The sequence below is a fragment of the Danio rerio genome, chromosome 21 (assembly GCF_052040795.2).
Source record: "Danio rerio strain M-AB ecotype USA chromosome 21, GRCz13ab, whole genome shotgun sequence".
In the NCBI taxonomy this organism is placed as follows: Eukaryota; Metazoa; Chordata; class Actinopteri; order Cypriniformes; family Danionidae; genus Danio; species Danio rerio.
Window position 1 is genome coordinate 26857599 of NC_141041.1, and position 23738 is coordinate 26881336.

Below are 23738 nucleotides of genomic sequence, written 5' to 3' on the forward strand. Positions count from 1 at the left end.
ACCCGGAGGTTGTTCAGCTCGTTTTGTGTATTTAGACACAAGAACAAGAGGGGAAAATCTGCTTTAAAACCAAGTGGAAATGAATGATTGCCAAAATGTTTCTTCTGGGGTAAACTACTCCTGGGTAGGAAAAAAGAGGATAAATGTAATATGTAAAAGTTTTAAAAGGCTAATACCTGCTGAACTATTGTGGTGAGCTCCAGGCACAGCTGAATCACATTATTCCTGGTCATGGAGTAGTCGGCTACGGCAGCAAACGGAGACCTGATGAAGAAGTAACATCTGCCATTAACCATTAGATCACTTCTAAACACAACCGCTTTCTGTGTCTAATTATTCCTCAGTCTCGCTTTACTGTTGACACCAAACTGTGTCTACTTCAAGACATCCCTGATGAAGATAGAGAAGGAGACTCAAGAAACATGTGGAGAGAGAGGCATATAAAGAGTAAGAGAAACAAATAGAGACAGACAGAGCTGAAAGCAAGGATTTCTTGCTCCGATGCACTGATTCACTGAGGCTGGAGCAGCAGCAGGAAGATCTGCTCACGTGCTTCAGCATACACACTGAAAACATGTCCTTCTAGTACCGACAGAGGCTTCATTTAGACTGTGCTGCCTTCTTCTGTTGTAGCAAAAAATAAATGTCAGGGTAAATGTCAATTTGCTAGGAGCACATTATTATTACTGCATATATTTTCGCTGAAAACACTAAATATACAGTTGAAGTCAGAATTCTTAGCCCTTCTGGATTACTAGCTCTTTTTATTTTCTCCCAATTTATGTTTAATGGAAAGAACACATTTGTAAACATTGATTCGTTTTCTTGTCGGCTTAGTCCCTTTATTAATCTGGGGTCGCCACAGAATGAACCGCCAACTTATCCAGCGAATTTTTACCCAGCGGATGCCCTTCCAGCCGCAACCCATCTCTGGGAAACATTTACACACACACACACACACAGAGAACCCGGAGGAAACCCACGCGAACGCAGGGAGAACATGCAAACTCCACACAGAAACGCCAACTGACCCAGCCGAGGCTCGAACCTGCAACCCAGCGACCTTCTTGCTGTGAGGTGACAGCACTACCTCCTGCGCCACTGCGTCGCCCCGCCCTTGCCTCGGGTGATTTTGCGTGGTGGGTAGGGCCCGAGAGTGCCGGGGGAGAGAGTGAAAGGCGGCGGTGGAAGAGAGCCCACCCGCACCCCCCCACAGCTTTGCATCGTCTCCCTACAAACAAGCGGGTCTCATTCCACCGAGGCGTCACGACCACTCGCAGGCTGGGAAGGAGGGGGTTGGGCCCCAGGTACCGGCGCCTACCTGTCCCCTGCCGTACACGTGGAATATTTGTAAACATAAATGTTTTAATAACTAATTTCTAATAACTTTCTAAATTTCTTTTATCTTCTTTTATCTTTTACCAGGATGATAGTAAACAATATTTTACTAGAAACTTTTCAAGACATTAATATTCAGTTTAAAGTGACATTTAAAGCTTAACTAGGTTAATTAGGTAAACTAGGCAGGTTAGGGTAATCAGGCAAATCATTTTAGTACAGTGGCTTATTCTGTAAAGTTCTGTAAACTTCCTAAAAGTTTTTTTTAAATAAAAACAGTTTTTACTCTATTTCTATATTAATATTATGATTATTATAATATTAGTCTGATATTATCATTATTATTCATATATTATTATCATTGTATATAATGAATGAAGTCCCTATGACAAAATATGTAAATTGTTCCTGTTTATTATTATTATTATTATTATTATTATTATTATTATTATTATTATTATTGTTATTATTAATATTATTATTATTTATTTTAAATTTTTTTATTAGACTAATATTACTATTTTATATTATTGTAAAAAAAATCATATTATTATTATTAGACTAATATTACTATTTTATATTATTTTTTATAAAAATAATAATAATAACAATAATAATTCATATATTATTATCATTGTATATAATGAATGAAGTCCCTATGACAAAATATGTAAATTGTTCCTGTTTATTATTATTATTTTTATTTTTATTATTACTATTATTATTATTAATATTAATATTATTATTATTATTATTATTATTATACTGTGATTTTTTTAAGATGTTAGTATTGAGCCTAAAGTTACATTTAAAAGCTTAACTAGGTTGATTAGGTTAACTAGGTAACTTAGGGTAATTAGACAAGTCATTGTATAATGATGGTTTGTTCTGTAGATAATTGAGAAAAGAATATTGCTTAAGGGGGCTAATAATTTTGAGCTTAATTGTTTTTATTAAAAACTGCTTATATTCTAGCCTAAACAAAACAAATAAGGCATTCTCCAGAAGAAAATATATAATAGGACATACTGTGAAATTTTCTTGCTCTTTTAAATAATATTTGGAAAATGTTTGGAAAAAAAAGAAAGAAAAATTAAAGCAGGGTGAATGATTTTGACTTCAAATGTATATGATATGTATTATGCCAAATATACAGATATATAGGGATGTTTTAAATGAAAGAAATCATACGAGACAAGAAAAAGACACAATAAATTGGGAATAACGAAGAAACATTATCATGGTTTCCACAAAGACATTCAGCATGCAAATACGTTTTAAGCGTACAGTCAGCATCTTAATTTCTGAAAGATCACTGACACTGAGCACAATAATGATGCTAAATAATCAGCTTTCCATCATAGGAATAAATGTTAAAAATGTTAAAATAGTTATTTTATATTTGAATTTATCAATCTCGTATGATTTTTTTGTCTGTGTGTATAAAACAGCATTTTTTTAGTCCATTACACTAAACCCTGCATATTAGGCATAATAAATACCATTTATATTTAGTAATTTCAGAAAAAAAAGATATGCAGTAATAATAATATGCTCATAGCAAATTGACATTTACTCTGGCATTTATTAACTGCTGCAAGAAAGCAGCACAGTCTAAAAGAAAAAAAAACTAAAAACTAAAAAAGGTTTTATATTTTATAATATTATATTATTTTAATTTTAATATAATAATATATTATAATTTTGCTCTGTCAGATTTTGATGTTGCAAATTCAACTCTACAGTTTAACAAAGTGACTTTTATTAACAGTTTAGTAGTTTGAAATATTATTAATACATAGGAAATAATATAGAGTGAAACAAGTCTGTAAAATAACAGAAAATACTGGCAGTTTATTACAAGACTTTTATCAGTTGATCAGTTATATCAGTTGAAGTCAGAATTATTAGCCCCCCCCTTTGAATTTTTTTTTTTAAATATTGCCCAAATGATGTTTAACAGAGCAAAGAAACTTTCACAGTATGTCTGATAATTGTCTTTTTTTCTGGAGAAAGTCATTTGTTTTATTTCGGCTAGAACAAAAGGAGTTTTTAATAAAAATAAAAAAATAAAACATTTTAAGGTCAAAATTTTTAGCCCCTTTTAAGCTATATATTTTCGAAAGTCTCCAGAACCAACCACTGTTATACAATAACTTCCCTAATTATCCTAACCTGCCTAGTTAACCTAATTAACCTAGTTAAGCCTTTAAATGACACTTTAAACTGTATAGAAGTGTCTTAAAATGTCTAGTAAAATATCATTTACTGTTATCATGGCAAAGATAAAATAAAATTCAGTTATTAGAGATGAGTTATTAAAACAATTATGTTTAGAAATGTGTTGCAAAAATCTTCTCTCCGTTAAACAGAAACGGGGAAAAAAATAGGGGGGCTAAAAATTCAGGGGGTGTAATAATTCTGACTTCAACTGTAAAACACCAACCCAGACGATATCTCACTTTAAATTATGAAAAATATGAATACACTTCTCCAAGTCTTCTTCTAAGTCACCTTTTCAAACTTTTTATTGTTAAAAATTGTTAGAAGACCAAGGTCTTGAAATGCAATTCAAATGTACAAATAAATGAGAGAAAATAAAATCAAAACAAAAACATGAATCACAGAATATGAAAAACAACTTTTTTTGTGTGTAGTTGTTAATTAGGCAAGTCATTGGATAACTGTGCTTCTGTAGCCAACAGAAAAAATATACAATTCTAAATAATATTGACCTTTTAAATTTTTCAAAGATATCTTATATATATATCAGAAAAAAATATAATAGGAAAGACTGTGATTAATATGTTAAACATCACTAAGGAAATATTGTTAAAAATAATTAAAATATCACAGGAGGAATCATCTCGTAAAGTAGAAAGTTCCAACCATAAAGCAGAAATCCTACAGAAGAAAGAACAAGGGCATCTTAATGAGAGCACGATATCTGACTCCAGCCTTCTGATCTCACACTTAATAATAATACTGTAACAAATGAAAGGCTCCTGCTGTCATTCTGTCTAGGGAGAATAAATGAGGGAGACCCGGAGGCCTGGAATAATCTAGAGAGACGCAGCAGCGGTAGATTAATTGTGCTCTGGAATTATGAGTGTGTGTGTGTAGTAGTTAAACTCGCTGCAATAACAAGGAGGAGGAGTGACCCAAACCACTGATTCAACTGCAGGAGAAACATTCCTACACCTGTACATTTAGGTGTTTTGGGCTTTTGGGGGTTTTCGTATGAAACATTTAAAATAAAGAGAACAAACAGAACACAATTTGGAGTTTCTTTTGTTGCACATTATTAATTTTGTCTGTAGGGTTTAATTACTACATGTTTTCTCAAAATGAGTTTCTTTTTCTCCTGTGAAAAAGTCGCTATAAATCTCCATTTACAGTATGATATAAGTCATAAATCTCCACTTCTGCAGCACTTCCAGACATGCAAACTGAACAGTTTTATTTATATCTACATTTGGAAGGTTTTATTAAAGAGGGAGATGTTCATACATCATTCGTTTGATAATACACAACATTAAAAAATAGCATTAATCAATTCTGGCTGTATATTATGAATTATTAAGTAATTCAGAAAAATCCCTAAATCCCATCTGTAAAAACTTTCAACTGTATTGTGTCAAAAAAATGAAACCTACTAAAATGTATGCAAATTAATGCATATTTAATTAAATCATTTGCATTTTTGAAAATTTTGATGCAATTTTTCAGATTAAAATACAGCTGAAATCAGAATTATTAAATCCACTTTGATTTTTTTTCCAAAATGATGTTTAACAAAGCAAGGACATTTTCACAGTATGTCTGATAATATTTTTTCTTCTGGAAAAAGTCTTATTTGTTTTATTTTGGCTAGAATAAAAGCAGTTTTTTAATTTCTTTTAAACCATTTTAAGTTCAATGTTATTAGCCCCTTTAAGCTATATTTTTTGATAGTCTACACAACAAAGCATAGTAATACAATAACTTGCCTACCTAACCTGCCTAGTTAACCTAATTAACCTAGTCAAGCCTTTAAACGTCACTTTAAGCTGTATAGAAGTGTCTTGAAAAATATTTAGTCAAATATTATTTACTGTCATCATGGTAAAGATAAAATAAATCAGTTATTAGAGGTGAGTTATTTAAACTATTATGTTTAGAAGTGTGTTGAAAAAATCTTCTCTCCGAGAGATAAACGCACGCACACATGAAGCAGAAGAGACTTACGTAAGCTCTTTACTCATCTTTTGTTTGTCAGCTGATTGCTCATGGGTGTTACATAAGGAAATCAGCGTGATCGTGTCATCTGTGGCCTCTTGCATGACCTCACTGATGAGTTACAAACAATGAAGGCTTTTAGCCGAGACCAGAGTCATGTGACCGTACGCATGCTTAGAAGAAGAAGCCGGATTACTGAGAGTGCTTTGATTGAACTGGTAAATCAACACAGCGCCCTTAAAAAAACACTTGGACACTTTAAATGTATGGATTTAATGTGTTTGACTAGTTATCAAATCATGTGGCATCTGCCAGCAAATTATGCCATGTGACTTTGCTTTTTTTGAACCCTTAATTACTTTAAAGTGGAGGTGTGGAGATCTCACGTGTGTTGTAGAACAGGTGGAGTTCCTCATTTCTCATGAAGTCTCTAAATACTTTGGTCCTAATTTGAATCAACGTTTATGAAAAAAAAAAATTTTCATGCTTCACTTGCATACAAGGCCACAAAGCCATGTTTAATCTTACACAGGCATATTTGTATGGAGGACAAAACCTGCACAAACAATAAATAAATAAATAAATAAATAAATACGCAAATATATAAATAAATGTTAATAAAAACTCCAAATATATGCATGAATAAAAAAATTATAGTGTGGGCAGGTAAATAATTAAATAAATTACACTGAAAGTTTATTTTTGCCGCCTTTCAAGCGTGCATTCATTCTTGACCATAGTTCCATATCAACATGCAAATGAGAGGGTGTCTATCAATCATCAGAAACCAGTCAAAAAAAATCGAATGCAAATTTTTTTTTATGATTAACCAATGATGGCATAAAGATCGCCTTCTGATGATTGACAGACAGCCTTTTTAAGCCTTTTTAAATAAGCATTTTTCCCCCCCATACGTCCCCATACGTCCTTTCCCTACATTTCATCCTTTATACAGTATGTATTGTTAAAACTATTATGCTTAGAAAAGTGTTGAAAAAATCTCTTCGTTAAACAGAAATAGGGGAAAAAAATAAACAGAAACCTGAATTAGTAAACCGCTTGTTTGTTTTTTCTCCAATTTCTGTTTAACGGAAAGAAGATTTTTTTCAACACATTTCTAAACATAATAGTTTTAATAACTTATTTCTAAAAACTGATCTATTTTATCTTTGCCATGTCGACCGTAAATAATATTTGCCTAGATATTTTTCAAGACACCTCCATACAGCTTAAAGTGACGTTTAAAGGCTTATTTAGGTTAATTAGGTTAACTAGGCAGGTTATGGTAATTAGTTAAGTTGTTGTTTAACGATGGTTTGTTCTGTAGATTATCGAGAAAAAATATGGCTTATAGGGGCTAATAATATTGTCCCTAAAATAATGTTAAAAACATTAAAAACTGCTTTTATTCTAGCCTAAATAAAACAAATAGGACTTTCTTCAGAAGAAAAAATATTATCAGACATATAGTGAAAGTTTCCTTGCTCTGTTAAACATAATTCTGAAAATCTTTTAAAAAGAAGAAAAAAATTCAAAGGGGGTTAATAATTCTGACCTCAACTGTAAATACACACACACACACACACACACACACACACACACACACACACACACACACACACACATTTGTGGGAATAGCCGAAAATCTGTCAAAATTATCGATTTTATGCCAAAAATCATTTGAACATATATTTCTGTAAACATCATGCTCTGTCAATTTCCTATCATAAATATGTCAAAAATATGTCATAAATATGTCAAAGTCCAAAACATTTATTAGTAAATATGCATTGCTATAAACTTAATTTGGACAACTTTAAAGGTCATATTCCTGTATTTAGATTTGTATATATATATTCTAAACTATTGTTTAGAAATGTGCACAAAAAAAAATTCTCCCCTGGGAAAAAAAGAACAGGGGGGGGGGGTAATAATTCTGACTTCAACTTTATGTAAAACACAAAACCCATTCATGTATCATTAACAATTTTTCCATAAGAAAGTAGTACAGTAAATTAATTTTACCGGAGGAAGTTGTTAATTAGATACAATATGGTTTTGGTTTAAAAAAATATTGATCGATTTAAAGTTTTATTAAAATAATATGTAGATGTTGATTTATGAGAGTTCATTTGAGCAGAGTTCCCTTGCAGAACTTTTTACTCCCATCTGCACTGTAACAGGAATCCAGTCACACAATAATTTGTCATGTATAGTAAATTGGTTAAGTACATTTGTTTTAGTATTTTAATATAAACTTGTGCTATTTTAGTTTGCTGCCACTGCAACATTTCTATATGTGACCTAACTTTATGTTTCATTTTCAACTACACAGTGGTGTATATTCTTAGGGCTGTTATATTTGTGGCTGTTTGTGGCTGTTTAAGTGTGTATTTGTGTCTCTTTGCAAGACTAACCTATCCAGCCATGCCAGCAGGCTCTTGGCGGCAGCGATGAGGTCCACGACAGAAGTCAGGAAGTCATTAGGAAGTTTTCGGGTGGCTCTGCCATCATAGTGTCCACCCCTCCGCCGGCCTGTTATGAAGTTCTGTAGGTTCTTGGCTGAGGCGTTCAGCTTATGGGTCAAAGTCTTCAGGTTTTCCGTCTCTAATCCATAGTTCTGAAGAAGAGAGGCACATTTTGAACAATACAGTCTTCAAGAAAGAACACTGTGTAAGCACAGCTAAAGTATGACAAAAAGTGTGCACATCCTATAATCAATCTTTTTAATCAACTGCATCTTTTCAGAATTTTTTCACTTCAGCTCAAGCTTTTTCAGCGAGGTGGCACAGTACTGCTTATATTTTTGGCTCTTGTTTGACAAATCGTTTGAGATGTTCCCCTTTTTCTAAGTCGTTTTGGATAAAAGCATTTGCTGAACAATTAAATATAGATGTGAATGTAAATGAAACGGAGAGAGAGACAAAAAGAGATTGGGAATGCGAGCTATGAAGTGAAGGTAAAGCGAAGGTCAGAGGCTTTCTGTGACACAGAATGAGTTCAGCAAAAAAAAAAAAAAAAAAAGTCCTCTGAGTGGTTTTAAATAATGGAGGAAAGAAAATGGAGGAGGAGAAAAGGGTCACACAGAGGCATACAACCCACGGCACGTTAACACATTGTTATAGTAAGTGAGACTTAATACTGCATAAAAGTTTGCTATAAAAAATAAAAAAAATAAATAAATATATATATATATATATATATATATATATATATATATATATATCCATATACTGTGCAAACATACAGATAAAGTATAATTCAAATCATTTAATGTATTTATATATTTTAATTATCTTGAAAGCATTTATGTTGACTAAGGCTATATTTATTTACATTTTTAAAACCTACTTATTTTAACAGATTTAAAATGTAATTTGTTTTGTTTAGCTTGAAGTCAAACTATATTTATATGTCTATATTTTCTATGTCTATTTCTGTAATGTGTGGGGCCACGCGTTGGTGCAGTAGGTAGCGCTGTCGCCTCACAGCAAGAAGGTCGCTGGTTTGAGCCTCGGCTGGGTCAGTTGGCATTTCTGTGTGGAGTTTGCATGTTCTCTCCGCGTTTGCATGGGTTTTCTCCGGGTGCTCCGGTTTCCCCCACAGTCCAAAGACATGCAGTACAGGTGAATTGGGTAGGCTAAATTGTCAGTAGTGTATGTGTGTGAATGAGTGTGTATGGATGTTTCCCAGAGATGGGTTGCAACTGGAAGGGCATCCGTGGCGTAAAAAAAAAAAATGTGCTGGATAAGTTGGCGGTTCATTCCACTGTGGCGACCCCGGATTAATAAAGGGACAAAGCCGAAAAGAAAATGAATGAATTTCTGCAATGTGAAGTGGACGCTGACAAGGGAGGTGGGGATCCAAATGCAGGTTTATTGAGAATGGTCAGACAAGCAACGGTCACAATCAGGAGCAAACAGATGTATGCGGACAATCCAGAGTCGTAGTCAAATATACAGGTGAGTGGTCAGTACAGGCAGGAAGCAGACAACATAAACAAACAAAGTGAGGGGTCAAAAAATACAGCAAAGCAAGGCAAACACGTCATAATGTTCACAAACAGTATAGCAAGACTCAGCTGTGTGTGTGTTTGTGTGATGTACTTAAAGTCCTTGTAATCAGTCTTTGACAATCCTCCAACTGTGTGTTTGCAATCAGTCAGGATCAGGAACTGGTGTGAGTGTGTGGTGCATGACTGGAACTTGTAGTTCATGTACCGGTGGATTTCTAGTCCTTATAGCAATCCACATGTATACCAGCAATCTGCAAGCTTAGATTGCTGGTAATTGTGACAGTTTAATTTTATTTTAATTTATTTGTTATATTTTTGTGAATTATTTTTATTTGTTTTTATTTTAGTTGTAGTTATTTTATATAGAATTTAAATTTAATTTAAACTAAATAAAAATGTAAAGAAATTAAAGTTTTGCATAGGCATTACATTTTTTTTCAGTTCATGATATTTTTTTAGTTTTAGCAAAATAACACTACTAATAACCTAACATTTCAAACATATTATCTACACAATATTGAAACTAAAACTTACAACTAAAGAGATATTACATTTACTTTTGCAATCTTTCCCATTTCACTTGCTCCTCATTGAATATAAAAATAGCATTAGTGACTGAGGATAACTACACTCTGCATTATACACAGACCACAGATACTTTTGGCCTGAAAGGTTTCGGGGGCTCCCTGAACCAAACCCTGTGTGAGAATCACAGTCAGATCTCTCTCACGGTCACATGACCCTAGAATGACTTGCTTCACACAAATGCCAGTGGGACTCAGTGGTGCAACAAACCCAGAACGAAGGACAGATGAGTAATCATATTTAATGCAGAAGGCCTCTGCTCTGGACAAACCCAAAGAGGCGTTACATAAGAGGTTTTCAGGCACTAGCTGGTCTTAAAGGAGACACATCCCAAAAACATGACAGGAAAATTTTCTTTTGCATATAAGTACAATGATTGGATCCCCAATGCATCTACCAATTCAGAAAACATGTAAAACAGACAACCAGTAACTTTGTTTTGGTAAACCTTTCTCTGTTGGCATGAGGGAAACATGACGTTCAGATTTCACTCCTGTGGACTGTGGGAGGAAACTGGGGAACCTGGGGGAAACCCACGCAAGCCTAAGGAGAGCCTGTAAACTCTGCACAGAAACTTTGACTGGCCTGTTAAGATCTTGAACCAGAAACGTTCGTGCTGTGAGGCAACACTGCTAACCACTGGGCCACCATGCCTTCCTATCAAGGAAAAAGGGAGGAGTAGTATGGGTGGAAGGGGGGATTCTTTAAAGGGTCACGAAACACCAAAACACATTTTTTGAGCTGTTGACAGTCATATATGTGTCCCACACTGCTAAAAACACTATTAAGACACCTATATTTCACTAAAAAGTGTAAATTGGTTGTTTTTGCGTTATTTCAAGCAAATTCGTACTTCCTGTTTGAAACGAATTTTTGAAGCTGCGTCACGGTCATGACATAATAGCCTGTATTCCAGCCTGCAGACTGGGCGTCTGTGCCCAAGTCTTATTACGTCTTACAGTGTGTTGCATTAATGCATGAGTAAGGCTTGGTTCAAACCAATCAGCGCGCTCTACTGTGCAACTTCAATAATATTCATTACTGTGTTTACACGACATAGACGCCACGTTGTGTTGGCAAAACAAGCGTGAAGTGTTGCTTTTATAGTTTGCTGCCGTTAAGTTTCGTTTTCTTTTTCTCTCTGTGAGAGCTCAGACTCACGTGTGGATTAACAGTGTACGCGACGCTCGACAACAATAACTTACGTGTCTAAGGAGGATTATTGTTTACTTGAGAGCTGTTCTTATCTGCAAACGCTGAAATCTGGAATCGCTTGTAGTATTCTCTTCATAAAGACGCGGTTCTAGTTGCTGGTGATTGTCCTGTCTCTATAGCTTTGGTAAGTGAGCGACCAGTTCTCTTTGTTTATTCAGTTTGTTCGTATCGAACTAAGTTAACTATTGCACCGTAACATGTTAGGACCACAACCAAACTTTAACCTCGTGTAGGGTTTTTAACCGCATTTAGTGACCGGAATAACACACGCGGCTTTCTGACACTACCTGCCGTGTGCATCTAAGTTTCCGGAAAATGCGGAGGTTTTTTTTTCTCTCATTCGCCGTGCGATATTAAACATTGCATGAAAAATACACGCTTAGAGCATATCCTCGAATCAAATATCTCGTTTGTCGCGAGGGACATGAATGAATTCCCTGAATGAAAGAGCCAAACTGCAGTTAAAGTCCACCATTTAATAATTTGGCAAATAATTCCACTACAGATGTCCATGTAGGTTAAACACCATCTCTTTCTCCTGTGTGTGAGTATTTTGACTGAAACTCGCGCGTGCCAAAATAGACACTCCCACACCCTCCCACTTTAGTTCCTCCGACACTCCCCCCTAAACAGAGCTGGACACGCCCACTTTTCTGACTTTTTCCAAAGTAGAGGTGTGAAAACACCCTGCTGAAACGAGGGGGTTTCATGGCCCTTTAAGAAAAAGATAACTCAGGTGAGACATCTGGTTATTTATGGTGGGTTAGGAATAGTCTGATTGGTGAATCATGCATTAGCTAATGCGGGACCAGCTGTGATCAATCAAAAGCATGCGATCCTCTCGAAATTAGTTTTTAAATAATCTTCACTTAATCTGCATGTGGGCGAAGCAGTGGCACAGTGGGTAGCAGGTTCGCCTCACAGCAAGAAGGTTGCTGGTTCGAGCCTTGGCTGGGTCAGTTGGCGTTTCCGTGTGGAGTTTGCAGGTTCTCCCCGTGTTTGCATGGGTTTCCTCTGAGTGCTTCGGTTCCCCCCACAAGTCCAAAGACATGCTGTACAGGTGAATTGGGTAGGCTAAATTGTTCGTAAAGTATGTGTGAATGAGTGTGTATGGATGCTTCCCAGTGATGGGTTGCAGATGGAAGGGCATCCCATGCGTAAAACATGTGCTGGATAAGTTGGCAGTTCCGCTGTGGCGACCCAGGATTAATAAAGGGACTAAGCCGAAAAGAAAACGAATAAATAATCTGCATGTTTCCAGCCCCAGAACCACTGCAGCAGTTGCCATTTCTTTTTACTTGCTATTACAGCTGAAGATTTACAATATTTGCAGCACAAATAAACATAAATGTTTTGTTGTTGGATAAACTACCGAACAAAAAAGTCTCTATCAGACAACTGAGGACATTGGGGTTGAGTTTAATTTTTAAAGCAAATGTGCTGTAATACGTCTGTAAAGTGTTGTATATTTTGTCAAAATATATATACCAAATTGCTTCACTAAAGCAGGTCAAAGCTATTTCTGAAGGATGGGTCAATATCATCTCTTCATGTTCTAACTTCACATCCAAAACAAGTATGTCACTTCACATTTTGAAAATATTTCCGAATTTTATTTCTGAATCTGCTTGCTGTACAGCTTACGTGGTTATACCATTGACTCTGAATGTATTGACAGAGGCCAATGCTATGACATTACTTTATCCCAAAAATTCATTACTGTACATTTTTATACTCTTTTATAATCAGGTTGCACACATTTTGTGATTAGTCTAGATTAGGCATGCTCATGGTGCTATGGCAATGTTTATTTGTACTTTAGAACAGAGCAGTAACATGTTAATAGATGAGTTGAATCAATTTTCCTCAAAACCAAACATCACAAATTCAGAAATGCTTGCGTTCAGTCAGAAGTTGTAACATCTCCATCAACATGTAAAGTTTTAACCCACTGCTGGTAATTTCTGATATGTTGACTGTATGAGATTTACTTGTTTCTGCAGAGTCAGAATCCGCTTGTTAAGTCAAGACATATGAAATACTGTTTCCAGGTCCAAGCCACTACACATTTGAATTGAGAACATTTTCATTTATTACCACTTTTTAGTCATATTAGTGTGATTCGCTTTGTAAATATTTATTATTACTATTTGTTAAGTCTCCCAATACAGTAAGATATAGAGCTTAGACCCGGAATCCATCACACTTAACAAGAGGATAGTGATCACTGCAAAAAATGATTTTCTTGCTGAGATTTTTTGTCTTGTTTCTAGTCCAAATATCTAAAAATTCTTAAATCAAGAAGAATTTTTTAGACAAGCAAATCATATTGTCTTTTTTAAGAAATAATATGTCAAAATTAAGTGAGTTTTCTCTTAAAGCAAGCAAAATGATCTGCCAATGGGGTAAGAAAAATAATCTTATGGCAAAAGGGAAAACAACATTACTTTTTCTTACCCCATTGGCGGATTATTTTGCTTGTTTTAAAGAAAAACTCACTTAATATTGGCATATTATTTCTGAAAACAAGACAATATGTTTTGCTTGCCTAGAAAATGCTTCTTGGTATAAGATTTTTTAGATATTTGGACTAGAAGGTAAGAAAACTATTTTTGCAGTGTGCTAAGACTACACCCAGCAGTAGCTCATTTGCATTTAAAGAGATACACACAAAAAGCAAATGTTTTTGCTCATGCCTAAATAAATGCAAAATTGACAAACTGTAATGAATTATCTGTGGGGTATTTTGAGCTGAAACTTCACAGACACATTCTGGGCAAAGTATAGGTTTAATTAATACATTTTTTTTTTAGATTTTACGATATGCCCCCTTTAAGCACATGGTAAATCAAATGGTCATATAAAAAAAGAGGAACACGGCGGGCCAGTTTGCAAACACACTCCTATTCACCCTCCTTCTTCTGCCCTCTTCCTTCATCCGCTCAGGACTACTGAGTTCCTTCTCTCCCTCTGAGCCTTTTTTCTGTGCTGTTTTAATTTGTTCTCCTTCTCTCACCCGACTGCTGCCAGTTTTCAACCCACTCTGCCTACACAGTCTTTCAGTCGCTCCTCCTCCTGCATCAGCGTCCTTATTTCTCTTTTACAGCCTGCAAATCGTGTGCAAAATGACAGTGGGAAATGAAGGGATAATCCGCAGGATTTTGGAGGATTTTAAGTGTTTGTTTTGGCTATTATTAATTGCACAGGATGCAATTACTATAAACATACAGGCAGCATGGGAAAAACAGGGTCAGGTGCTTCAGGAAAATCATACTGTTTATGGCTTTATGGCCGATTTAACTTGAATTTAATGGCTAAAACCTACAGTAGGAGTTTTATACATTTAAAGTATTCAGATTATGAGAAAAAATATATATTTTCTAAACATTTTCTGTTCTAATTAGCACATATTTATACATTTTTCATGAAAATTTATTCAACAGATTGTTTCTTGACTTGTAATTGAAGTCAGAATTATCAGCCCCCTTGTACATTTCTACACATAATAGTTTTAATTGCTCATCTCTAGATATATTTTATCTTTGACATGATTACAGTAAATAATATTTGACTAGATATTTTTCTAGACACTTCTTTGCAGCTTAAAGTAACGTTTAAAGGCTTAACTGGATTAATTATTTTAACTAGGAAGGTTATGGTAATTAGGCAAGTTATTGTGTAATGATTATTTGTTTTGTAGACTTTAAAAAATATATAGCTTAAAGGGGCTAATAATATTGACCTTAAAATAAAAACATTAAAAACTGCTTTTATTCTAGCCAAAATAAAACAAATAAGACTTTCTCCAGAAGACAAAATATTATCAGACATACTGTGAAAATTTGCGTGCTCTGTTAAACATCATTTGGTAAATATTTAAAAAAGAAAAAAAATCTAAGGGGGGCTAATAATTCTGACTTCAACTGTATGTATAGTTATTTGTTGATCTGAAGAAAGTTTATCTTGTACAGCTATTTTTATTCTTTTTAACATATATTTACCTATTTAGATTTTTTATATTTACATAACCTGAAAATACTTAACTGCTTCATCTGACCATAGTACACGTTTCCACTGTGTGATAGGCCATCCTAGATGCCACCGAGCCCAGAGAAGTCGACGACACTTCTGAACACTGTTAACATACGGCTTCCTTTTGACATAGTACAGTTTTAGCTGGCATTTGTGGATGTAACTACACGGTAAAACGCAAAAAGTTGAGTTAACTATAACTGTTTGAGCAAATCAATTGCAACAAACCATTTAAGTTCAAAAACTAACCCTAATGAGTCCTGTGAACTTAATCCATTTCAGTAAATGAAGCAATTTGAGCACAGTAAAACCCAATAAATAAAGAGAACTCAAACCAACTGAGTACTGTAAAAACCAATAAGTTAAGGCAACCCAAACCATTTGAGGAAACAGACTGCATCAAAACATTTGAGTTAAAAAACTAATCTATATGAGTAATGTGAACTTACTCTGTTTAAGTTGAAGTAATAAGGTATTTAATTAACTAATTACCTGCAACACTGAGTTCAAAACACATTTCAAATGAGTAGAATTAACTTTAAGTAAATTTTGAGTTAACTACACTCAATTCAGTTGATAAAGTGGACTGTTGGGTTTTACAGTGTATGTATTATGGTACTTGACAAATTTTTGCCAAAGTAGTCCTGAGGCCATGTGGCGATTTCACTTCTAGATGGATGACGATTCTTGATGCAGGGGTAAGCTCGTCCTTTATGCACTGAAAATTCTCCAGAATTATTGAATCTTTTAATGATGTTATGCACTGCTGACGGTAAAATATCCAAATGTCTTTCTATGAGGAACATTGTTTTTAAACATTTCAATAATTTCCTCACGTGTTTGTTGGCCAACTAGCGACCCTCATCCCATCTTTATTCCTAAAGGACTAGACCTTTCTTTGGATGCTACGCTTCCATCAAATCATAATTACAATCACCAGTTGGCATCACCTGTTGCAAATCACATCATTATTTAACCAGTTTACTTGATTACTAGCCTGAAATTCCTCCTGTCCCAACTTTTTTTGGAATGTGTTACAGGTCTGAATGACAGAAGAGGATGTATATTTACAAATAAAATTAAGTTTACCAGACAATACATGAAATATGTTGTGATCATATTGTTTGCAAAAAAATACAAATCAAAGCAAATTTGGAAATCACATTATTATTATCATTCATTCATTTTCTTGTCGCCTTAGTCCCTTTATTAATAGGGGGTTGCCACAGCAGAACGAACCGCCAAATTATCCAGCATATGTTTTTCGCAGTGGATGCCCTTCCAGCTGCAACCCATCTCTGAGAAAATTATTATTATTATTATTATTATTATTATTATTATTATTATTATTATTATTATTATGCTTTAGTTATTTCCGTTAAGTTAAACTAGGCCTGAATGAAATGAAAAAACAAATATAATCACAATAAAAGTCATATCATACCCTGATAATATATATCAAAATACAGTACCATTTCTGTAAAAGCAAAAATTAAATGAATTAATAATTTTAAAAATGTATTTAAATATATTGATCACAAGTAACAGATTATTTCTTTTTGCAATTTAAAGTATATACTCATAAATGTATCATATTTTTCACTTTGATAACAACTTCAGGGCAAACTGTTGGTCAAAATAATTTAGAAATACAAAATAAACATTGATCAATTAATTTTCAAAAACTAATGATTACATGTCCAACATAAACTTTGTCATAATCTTGATATTCATGTTTCGGATTGCACCCTCTAAAGGCATTTAATAATGCGCTCATATAAATCAAGAAACAGTATTAGCATAAACAATTTATTTTAAGACTTTACAAAATAGAGCATAATATGAACCAATAGACTTTTATTTATTCTATACAATATATCGTCATATTGCACAACCCTAATTAAACTATATAAATATATGAAAAGTTGTAATATTATTTGTCACATGTAACTTTATTTATTTCTCCAACATAAAAGGATTTCAATACTTAAATAAATATTTATGTTTTACACATATAGACCAAGTGTGCCGCAAGCCTACGTTTGAGTGAAGGTTTCGGCCGTTAGATCGCCCCCTGGGGGCTGGCTGCAGTACAAGTCATAAAGCCCGCCTCCTCCGTGTTAATGAAGGAGACTTGAGCCCAAATAAAAAAAAATATTACACTTGCAATAAAATGTCCCGAAAGATAGTTCTGGTCGATTAAGGCACTGGTTATTGTGCTGAAATAGGTGCAGATCTTCATTTTTGTAAACAGTTTGTTTTTAGCAGTAATTTAATGCTGGGCGTGTCATCGTGACTGACAGCTGTGATTGACAGTTTCTCAAAGCGCGGCGTCTGAGCTTCGGCAGGAGAATGAAGTAGACTGAAATGTTATTATTCGATTTCTGTGTTATTTTACCATGACAAAATGAGTTCAGCAGTAAACTATAGTTTCTGACATACATGATCCTGGTGGAACACTGTTTATTCGCTAAGTTCAGGGCTTTTTTCGGGCTTTATTAGTTTGCTGATACACGCCTAGCCACCCAGATAGCAAAACACAGTTCCGGCTAGATTCTCGCCTGCCGGAGACTTATCCCTTAGAGCTCAGACTGACTAATGTTACCTCTGCTGGACCTACTCCGGATGCCTGGACTCACTACCCAATTCCAGCCCGAGTCAATCGAGCCAGGAGCGGTGGCCGAGCGAGCAGGCGCTGCCGCATGCGAGCCGGAATCAGCCCGCGACGCCGCGAGTAAGTTATGCGCTGCGGCCTGGAGCTGGCGCGATTGAATATATAAAACCCTCATATTTGTTAACGTTATTACATCCATTTGTGTTGATATGACAGCAAACGCATGCTGAGAAGTTCGGGGGGCGTAGTTGATTTTACATAAAGCGTTTGATTGGAAGCTCGACTCTGCTCATTTTCGCGGCTCCTCCTCTGGCTCCATCAGACAATCCTTCTGCGCATGTCTGGCTCCAATTTCAGCAGTCTTTTGCGACAGTTTGTGCCCGTCAAGCAGGCGTTTTGCCCTCAAGGCGTTCAATGGGAAAAAGGGCTGTCGCGTCGTCCATATTTTTTACAGTCATTGATATAGACACATGACTGTAACAAGAGACAACTCAATCATAACTTAATGTTAAAACAGCAATCATAATATTATTTATTAATATGTGGCTCTTTTTGCATTCTTGGAAGCTATAGACATTAAAAATGTAAAACATGTAATACGTTCTGACCATTGTTTTTGTTTACATCCCTATATATTCAGGAAGCTTCAATCTGTATAACCTTGAAGAAAACATTTTAATTATTGTACCAAACAGAAAAAAAATTCCCCAAAGTAGATTCAGTTTGTCTTTGGTATGTGTTTGTGTAGGAGCTCACCAGCGCACACAACAGGTCCACGGCCTCCAGAATGAGCTCCTGGTGGCCGATTCGAGAAACGCCCAGGTCCTCCAGCTCCTGATGCGTGATTCTCAACAGCTGCTCACCGCCAACCTTCTCCTGCTCAAAGTTCTTAATGTACTGCTGCAGACAGTCATCTAAGCCTTAAAGAAAGACAGACACAGACAAATGAAGACATCCATCAGGTTAGAATATGATAAAATCTGACCAAAACTTACTGATTTCACTCATTGGCCACGTTATTAGGAACAGCTGTTTAACTGCTAATCATGAAAATGCATATAGGTGTATAGGTATAAATGCATATAGGCGTGTAAATTCGGTCAAGATGATCTTCTGAATTTCAGACTGAGCCTCTGAATGGATAAGACTGTGCACATGTTGTTGTTGTAAGACAAGCTTGTCCATGTATTTCAGAAACTGCTGATCTACTTGTATTTTCATGCAGAGTTTAATAAGTACGGCCTAAAGAAGAGAAAATATCAAGTGAGTGGCAGTGAGTGAAAAATCCTTTGTTGATGGCAGAGTAGGACTGTGCAATACGATGATATACAGTGCTAAACATATATAAGTACACCCCTCACAAATCTGTTTTAGGAATTAATATTTTCTATTGGATGCTATACAATAATATATTTGTGCATAATATACATTAGTTGAGTCAGTATTGGAGCTAATCTGACAAAATAACTATAACAATAACACTGAGTCCCCCCAAATTTATGTTACGGAAAAATATTTAAAAGAAACTTAAAAAGAGAAGCATATATATATATATATATATATATATATATATATATATATATATATATATATATATATATATATATATATATATATATATATATATATATATATAATAGTTAGTTTTAGAATAGTGTTTCATATTTCATCAATATTTATTTAATATTAAAACATTCTTAATCAAACTAGCCTTTAAATGATAAATAAAGTGACAAAAATGACATATTATTGCGTACATATTTGAGCATTTTTAATTTAAAATGCCAAAACAAAATAGTCCTCTCTATGTGGTCAGTAACTTATTTAATTTCTAAACAATATATTACATTGTGATATATATTGTTATCAGTATATAAAATGACATATCTTGATATCACACTTTTGTTATATCACCCAGGCCAATGCCAGAGGAGAATGGATAACTTCTACACATCATTACCCATTAGCACACATTGGTCCAGTTGGTCCATCAAACAAAAACCTTTTCAACTAATCTCAATGGATACTTCCAGCAGAATAACACTCCATGTGCCAAATCTAAAACCACCTCAAACTGGTTTCTTGAAGATGAGAATGAGATAACAATATTCAAATGGCTCCACTGATCTGAACCTTTTGGTATGTGCTGGAATGAGAGATTTACATCATGGATGAGCAGCAAACAAATCTGCAGCAACCGTGCAATGCTTTCATAACAATACAGACCAAAATCTCTAAGGGAAAGTTTCCAGCACCCAGTTGAATCTATAATATGGAGAATAAAGGCAAAAATTAGGTTCAATCTGATTTTACCAGGGTGTACCTAATAAAGTGGCCTCATTGTATGTAGAGCTGAGTGTGGGAGCCAGTGTGTCAAAACAGTGTGCACAGCAGGCATAAATATGCTCTCTAGGACAGTAGTGAGGGATTGTCCAAGTTTTGGCACACAGCTGTTTAAACAAACCTCATTTTGGGGACTGACACAGACTTCGACAAGCAACTCTGAAGCGCTGTGCTGCCATGAACAAGCGTCAGTGGACTTCAAGCACTATTGTCACTAATAAGGGAAGACCTGCTTGGCGAGAGCTAGTGGTTGTCTGGGAAACACGTGCCCCCTACCCTTCATCTAGAGGCTACTGATTCTTCGCAACTGTTTTCTTCTCCCACACATTCACACAAAGCAAAACATTATATATTTAGCAAAAAGGCACACATTGTTTCTTTCAAACATTCTAATTAACAAAAGGAATTATGCTGCGTTAAGATCATTTAAAATGAAACATGTCTCAGTTTTTACTTAAAGGGATAGATCACCCAAAATTAAAATTCTGCCATCATTTACTCACCCTTGACTTGTTCAAAACCACTTTAAGATTTATTTATTTTTTTCTGTTGAACACAAAAGAAGATATTTTGAAGAATGTTAAAAAACCTGTAACCACTGACTTACACATTAGGGAAAAAAATAAGTCAAAGGTTTCTGGCTTCCCACATTCTTAAATACATCTTCTTTTGGTTTCATTCAAGGTACTTCAGCTCAGTCTCTATTTTAGAGGTTGCCACAGCGGAATGAACCACCAATTATTCAACAACCGAATTTGCTCTTCAGTGTTTGAACTTTCATCAGTGAAATTAAAACTACGCTGAACTCAACTAAACTGATTGTCAACTCTAAAATCTGGATTTTACTAGAACTTCTATGTTAAGCGGCTTTAACAATCTACATTGTAAAAGCGCTTTAGAAATAAACATGAATGAAATTAAATGTTTTACTAAGTGGATGCCCTTCCAGCCGCAAACCAGTACAGGGAAACACCCATACACACTCATTTACACATAATTTAGTTTATCCATTTCACCTATACTGCATGTCTTTGAACTGTGTGGGGAAACTGGAGCACCCAGAGAAAGCACGAGAACAAGGGGTGAACATGCAAACTCCACACAGAAATGCCATATGACCCAGCCAGGATTCAAACCAGTAACACCCTTGCTGTGAGGCCACCGTGCTAACACTGTATGGTTTTATTTCTTTCAATATTGGAACCAATTCAAACTGTTTAAGGCAACCGTTGACTTCAGCAGTATTTCTTTCTTACTATGTAAGTTAATGGGTAATGTAAACTCTCTGGTTTGCAATATTCTTTAAAATATTTGTTGTTTGAGAGAAGATAGGAAGTCATACAGGTTTGAAAAAACTTCACATAAAGCAATGAAAAAAGAGAAATTTGTGAAAAAATGGCAAAAACAATAAAAACCTGTCATGAGGAGAAAAAAATCACAAGTGGTTTGGCTTTCTTTCATCTTATTTGTTGTCAGTGCACTTAATAAACAAAAAAATGTAGTGAGAACGATAATGTCCGATTCAAGCAGAAAAAACCTTTTGATGACTCAATTACAAAGAATTTTGTTGAAATAAAAGTATTTAGTTTGTTGATGAGTTGTGTGACTCACTGAATCAGTAAGTCATACTGGGTTCACAACCAATACATTACTGAATTCACAGTATAGTTAAATATTTGAAACATGCAACATATTAATAAATGTTATTTATAAACTGTTTTTCAGTTAAAAAGTTTAACAAAACCCCTGAATGAACTGAAATATTCATTTACTGCCTATTTACACTTTGAAAAGCACTTTTTTGCTCCCTCATTGTTAACAAATACATGTGATGTTGTTAAAGGGTCATGAAACCCCCCTCTTACAATTCAAGTCTACCTTCAAGTCTATACTTTGATATGGACGTGGAGTGCTGCGAGCAAAGGGAGAAGTGGGCATGGCCGGCAGAGCAGGGGAAAAAGAGGGGCGCAAACGACTGCTGTCATTTGGCTCACAAAATGAGACAAAACAGTGAAGAGACCCATGATTACATTGTATTACAAAGAAATAAACAGTAAGTAATTTAAAGTCCTGCTACATTCGTTATTCGAAATTTCATATATATATAAATGCGGTGATTTCTTGTTTAAATTTATGTCATTTAAAACCTTTATATTGACATAAAACTATTTTAAGTTATGTATTTCATATACTGATGTACAACTAAAGGTATGTGTTGACATGGAGAATTTCTCTTTCATGCTTTTATTTTCGATAGCAAACAATGTGCTACCGCTTCTTATGTAAATATATAATGTTACATATAAATACATAAAAACATCAAAAAGACATCATTAAATGTTTACAAACGTATCAACTTTTTTACTATGCGTGTTTTAACTTGTAGTTATCAATAATAATGTTACTAATATGATAAGTCTTGACAAAACCTCAAGACTGAGAATTGACTATAAAGCATTTTTGATCGGGCAATTAACGCAGACAATCAATTGGGGTCCTAAGCGGACTCTATTGCAGGGGTGACTAAATTTTTAATGGTTCTGATATTCTGAAGGATTTTAAACTTAGGCAAACACAGCAGCACGGATATAGGTGATGTGTCTTAATGGTAACGAACTCAACTGACAAAAGACAAAGCCTGCCATTCTCCAATTCTATACAGCTTTCTTGACAAAATGCTTGCTGCAAACCAACAGCTTTACTGTATCAGCCCTGTTGGCATTGCAGGGAAAAACATGCAACAAACCCTGTGGATCATTGAAACAAGCACATATGACTCATGCCGTGCGCAGATGTGGTCTCAATCAGTCACTGGGTCTCACAGCTTGGCAGATCTGCCCTGCCTTCGGAAAGCACATGCTCTCATGAATAATTAAGAAGCAGGTACTTCTCATAGGATAAGAAAACTCAGCTATGAATAATAATGAGAAACCGACACGTCATCACTCCCTTAGCAGATTCGCGATATGTCACCAGTTTTGACCCCGCCCCAAAAATTCTTTTAAACCCTGAAGATGAAATTAGCTGACAAAAGCTTCAAATTATCCAGTTATCCCCACAATCAAAGCTGACACGTGTAACTTTGTCTTAACTGATGCTCAACACACACCAAATCTGTTGAAACCTTCAAAAGGTGCTCCAGGGTCTCTTGAACCTTTAAAACACCATCAAGAACTTTGGTGCTGCAACAAGACAGCTCTTTTATGCCATTATTGAATTGTAATGGTAAATATTGTGACTGTAGCAAGAAAAAATAGTGTTGGGCAAAGATAAATCATGATTAATCACATCCAAAATAAAATATATATTTTACATAATATACTGTATATGTGTGTATTATATATATTTACATTGTATATTTAATACACAGTCATACAT

General features: G+C 34.9%; 1 protein-coding gene across 6 annotated transcripts in view; it reads right to left on the minus strand.

Moving 5' to 3' along the window:
* cnksr2b (connector enhancer of kinase suppressor of Ras 2b) overlaps positions 1-23738 on the minus strand; it is a 109061-nt gene that overhangs the window by 52459 nt on the left and 32864 nt on the right. For 3 of the 6 annotated variants that reach the window (XM_087301363.1, XM_087301365.1, XM_087301361.1), the window contains exons 2-4: positions 18774-18937; positions 7974-8176; positions 177-264 (exon numbers count right to left, since the gene is read on the minus strand). In XM_087301363.1, coding sequence (XP_087157489.1) covers positions 177-264; positions 7974-8176; positions 18774-18937 — 455 coding nt within the window. Of the gene's footprint in view, positions 1-176; positions 283-7973; positions 8177-18773; positions 18938-23738 lie in introns of all 6 variants that reach the window. The other 3 variants (XM_087301362.1, XM_087301366.1, XM_087301360.1) reach the window with 1 other exon arrangement.